Source organism: Frankliniella occidentalis, unplaced genomic scaffold, assembly GCF_000697945.3.
Source record: "Frankliniella occidentalis isolate FOCC.00 unplaced genomic scaffold, Focc_3.1 Scaffold28, whole genome shotgun sequence".
Classification (NCBI taxonomy): Eukaryota; Metazoa; Arthropoda; class Insecta; order Thysanoptera; family Thripidae; genus Frankliniella; species Frankliniella occidentalis.
Window position 1 is genome coordinate 168,521 of NW_026267158.1, and position 4,549 is coordinate 173,069.

General features: G+C 61.7%; 1 protein-coding gene across 1 annotated transcript in view; it reads right to left on the bottom strand.

Moving 5' to 3' along the window:
- Window positions 1-2,677, bottom strand: part of LOC113212928 (PTB domain-containing adapter protein ced-6) — a 28,677-nt gene extending 26,000 nt beyond the window's left edge. Inside the window, exons 1-2 of the mRNA XM_026431806.2 lie at window positions 2,532-2,677; window positions 1,052-1,395 (exon numbers count right to left, since the gene is read on the bottom strand). Of these exons, the coding sequence (XP_026287591.2) occupies window positions 1,052-1,395; window positions 2,532-2,572 (385 nt within the window). The 5' untranslated portion in view covers window positions 2,573-2,677. The remainder of the gene's footprint in view (window positions 1-1,051; window positions 1,396-2,531) is intronic.
- Between the last annotated feature and the right edge of the window lie 1,872 nt (window positions 2,678-4,549).

The following is a 4,549-nucleotide window of genomic DNA, read 5'->3' on the forward strand; positions in this document are numbered from 1 at the left end:
GGGGGGGGGTTACTGTGACTGACTCACATCGTCATTTGTGTCCCCAGAGACATTGCTGTGAGCCCAAGGCTACCTAACATCTGGGGAATTCTCAAAGCAAATGAATTCGAAAAAAAACCTTCAGCCATTCGCGCTTTTCTCTCAATGTGCTAGAATTTTGCGAGGGTCCCGGTCATTCACTGCAGGTCAGCTGCTCTGTCCCTGAATGCTGCTCCCAACCCCAACCTCCTCACCCCTTCCCCCCTCCATTTTTCTCAAGAGGAGAACAAAACTCTTCACGGGCGGAACCGTGCCTGCCCACCGCGACAATGCGCCACGAATGCCGTTTTCGGCGTGTGAACGCGATGGGAAACGTCACGTCACGGTTGTTTTGCCGAGGCGGTGAACTCGACTTGTTTATCACGATTTATAAGAAGTGCAATCAACGTTGTTGGGCGTCGCTGGGCGCGGCGGGGGCGGGGGTGGGGCCCGACTGCACCGGAACAGATGATACAGCGCGCGGCGTCACCGTTCAGTTTCAACGGCAGGTGGCTGACTCAGCGGGGGAAGTCCACGGCGGCGGCGGGGGCGTCGACATCGCCTATTGGGGGTCTGGCGACGCGGAGTGAGGATTAAAATTTCCTAGGTTGCTTGTTGACTGACCAAGACAGGAAGGATCGTGAAAGCTGCCTAAACTGTAGGCCCCCGAGTGGGCATGTAAGCGACACATAGTGTGCTCGATGCTCCCGTCGGTCGCGGACGTAAGAGCGCCCCCCGTTGTCACGAACATCTCCGGCACGAGACGCGCTGGACGCACCGCGGGCGTTACACTTCCCCCGGCGAAACACCATTTAATTGCAGAGTCCGCTCCTCCTCCTTGGCGTGCAGCTCGGCAAGCTCGGCGCTGCCCTTCCGGTGCGGGGCGGACCGGTCACCGCCGGTCGGGCTCGAGGAGGCAGCGGCGGCGGCGTCTGCCTATTTCCTCATCGAAAATGGACCCGACGAGCGGAGCGGAGCGGAGCGGCAGCTCTCGCTGAGCTGCGCGGGGCGGTGGGGTCCTAAGGGTCCTTACCTGGCTTGGCCTCGCGGAAGCGCGAGAAGGACCTGCGGAGCGCGGCCGGCGCGAGCGGCTGCCGCAGCGAGCCCTGGCGCACGTGTCCGTCCCAGGCCGACCGCAGGAGCGCCATGGTGCCGGTCCCCGCGGACCTGCTGCCGCTGATGTTGCTGCCGCCGCCGCCGACGACGTCGTCCTTCTCGCCGGCCCCGCCCGGGTGACCCGGGCCCGCGGCGCCGGGGAGTATCGCCGCGCCGGGCAGCGACTCGGCGCTACCCCACGCCCTGGAGGCCCTGCCCCACGGGCCGGCCAGCCCCGCCTCGGCGGCGGGGGGCTGGTGGTCCTGATGGTCCATGTCGAACCTGCGGACACGAGGTCTGACGTCAGAAAGGGTTTCCCCGCAGGCGTGCAGGTGTCTTAGAATTCAATACCCTGGACTCGAAACAGAGCAATTTTTAGACAGTCCCCTAAAGACTATCTCTACACGAATGAGAAGTTCCCCTCTCTACTCTTCCTATATATTGTATATTTTCTGGTTTTATATTTTTCGAATCTGCAAAGGAAGTTTAAACTACTGTAATCCAGTTTGTTGTTCTTGTTTATGTGTCTCGTGTTGAGAGGCTCACAGCAAACCCTGGTATAGATGTGACAAAGCGAGCGCCCAAACACTTCTATATTTCTCCCAATTGAAGGATGTTAAAGAGCAAGCGGCGCAGACCAGAGCGCAGGCAGCTAATGCCTCTCTCGCTGCCAGCCCGGCTGACCTGTGGCACCGCGGAGCCCGTGGGGCCTAACTGCGCAGAGCCGTGCCGGGCCACCTGGATGCCGGCGGGGCGGGCGCGGCGGGCGGCGCGGAGGTCACTCGCGACTGTCGATGACTGTACTCTTTGCTTTGCTAAACTGTGTGTTGGCTGGTCCGCGAGCGCTTCGGGTCGTTACGTAAAGAGCTGCGATGAGCAGAGGAGGACGCCTCCTCGCCGGCGCGGCAGGGCACCGTCAGGGAGGCCGCACCGGGGTTAGAGTCCGAGACTCTGCACGGGGTTTCCTGCTCGCCTGACCGCCTGCAGAGCCCATCCGGGGGCAGGCCTCGACTGAACGGGGCGGGGCGAGTTGGACTCAAACGCCATCTTGGGTGCGCTCATCGACACGAAATGCGAAACACGGACTCCAACTAGGGATGCAGACATTATCCCTTTCAAGGCAAAAAAATCACACAAAATAGCCTACAGTTCAGGCGACAAATCAGGTGGGAATTCCCTCTCTTCCCCGTTCTCTCGGCCCCAACTGTCTACACAATCCTACTGCAATGATATGATACACACTCATTGTTATTTGCCTTTCGAGAGCAAACAAAAATATGGGGAATGAGAGCACACGTGCAGGGGCACCGCAGTCTCGAGACTGACGGCATGTTCCAGGCAAAGGAACTCCTTGACAAAAGTAATCTCCCTGCTCCAAAACGGAGACGTGCAGTTTTGTCTCTCCTCGCTCTACTCACCCCTCGGCGCCTTGGTGGATGAGGGACGGCCTGGGCGGCATCTCTGCTCGTGGCGACGCACTCCGCTGGTGTGTCCAGCCCGGGCCGGCGGCAGGGCCGCGGGCGGTCACTCTGGTGCCGCGTCCTGCCCCGCCCCGCGCGGCCCTCTGTCCAGTCAACGCGTCCATCCGGACGATCCGGACGGTCCTAGACCCCCTCCTCCCCTCTCCCCTCTCCCCTCTCCCCTCAACACGCTCCACGTTTACGCCCACGCCCCCCTCCCCTTCCCGTCTGGCCCGCGGCAACAACAGTGCAGTTCCGATGTCCTCTCCTGCCCCGTCCCTCTCTCTCTTTCTCTCTCTCTCATTCCCTTTCTCTCTCTCTCTGCCCTTTCCCCTACGTCGGGACGAGGACGAATGATGCGGTCCACTTCAGCGGACGCAGCCGCCGAGCCAGGCGGCACCAGGCACAACGCGGACCCCTCCCCTCGCCTCCCCTCCGGCCACCCGTCATCCGTTACGCCCCTCCCTATTGGGGCTGTTTAGCTTTGTCCTCGGCGGGCGCTGGAGGTGGCGGCCGGCGGCCCGGCCGGGCCCCAGCAGGTCAGGGCTGACGGCCGCACCGCGGCGGGCCCTTCTCGTACACAAACAGAGCGGCACCCTAGATAAAGCCCTTGGCCCTGTGCGCCGCAGCCCTACGTGTGCGTCGTGTCGGTGCCGGATCTTCCCGCGGGCATGCAGGTCGTGTTGGAGACCGCCCCGCCCCGCCCCGCCCCGCCCCGCGCATTCCAACGCGAGGCAGAGGACACGAGGCTGCGGCTGCAGCGCCGGCCGCCGGGTGACGCGGCTCCAGCAACGGCGATACGGAGGGGGGTGTGCGGGGGTGGCTGGCAGGGGTGGACTGGACATGAGGAATGTGGGGCATGTGCAGCGCTGCAGACGGCGCTCTGCTGCAGCAGCTCCTGCTGCGCGTCGCTGTGACAACGCAACATCCGAGCGTCCCGCGGCTGTGCATCGTCGTGCCTGCCACCGCCTCCCCGCCCCGCCGCGCCACGGCTCAGCAGGTTTCAACGACTCCGCTACTGTACAACAGTTCGAGGAACGCCGCCGTGCTTCCCCCCCGTGCGCCGGTCGCCCGTGTGTATTCTCTCCTGATTTGTAGCCCAAGGAAGCCGCACTCACATACTGGTCAGGGGAGCGCCGCGTGCCGCGAGAGAGTCTCCTTGAACTTCGAGAAGGCCGTGCTGCAGCTGCGGGCGCGGCCGGTGAGCCGCGCGCTCCTCCGCGAGCATGCACACGGCGGGAGGGGGCTCCGCGGGCCGCGGGGCGCTGCCAGTAGTGCCAACACCACCGTCCCGTCCCCGCGTCCTTGAGGGCCACATTAGTCTAGTGCCTGACTCGGGCAGGCTCTTCGCGTGCGGCCGACTTTGTGTTTGTGTGCAGGTGGGGGGGACGCGCACCGCGCCGAGCACCGCGCTCACCACCACCGGCCGACTGGTCTCACCGACAGTCAAGTGTTATCAGGGACATGCCTCCTAAAGAAAACGGTGGTCTGCTGGTCTGCGCACAACAAATTCCAAATAAAATGTATATTTCTAGGAACGAGGCAAATAATTGTGGAGTGTCTTGCATATAACTGTTTAAGCAGGAAGATACAATTTCTCTGCTCATGCTGCTCATCCCAATCGGGAACAACAACAAACCCAAACAAAGACCCGCACGCAATCCTCTACAATCATTTATCAAGCTGACGGTGGCACTCTGGAATCAGTCTTGTCGCCACGCCCCGGAGCGTCTCACCTCGCTTTCCGATGTTTGACCTTGGCCTGATCAGCAGGAAGGGGGGAGGGCGGGGTGTTGGTGACCACGGACCAGGTCGCTTGACTAGCTTGGCCCCGGGGCGAGCTGATTGGACGAGAGGCGGGCCCAAAACAAGAAGATTGTGGAGATAGATAGATAGATAGATAGATAGATAGATAGATAGATAGATAGATAGATAGATAGATAGATAGATAGATAGATAGATAGATGGATAGATAG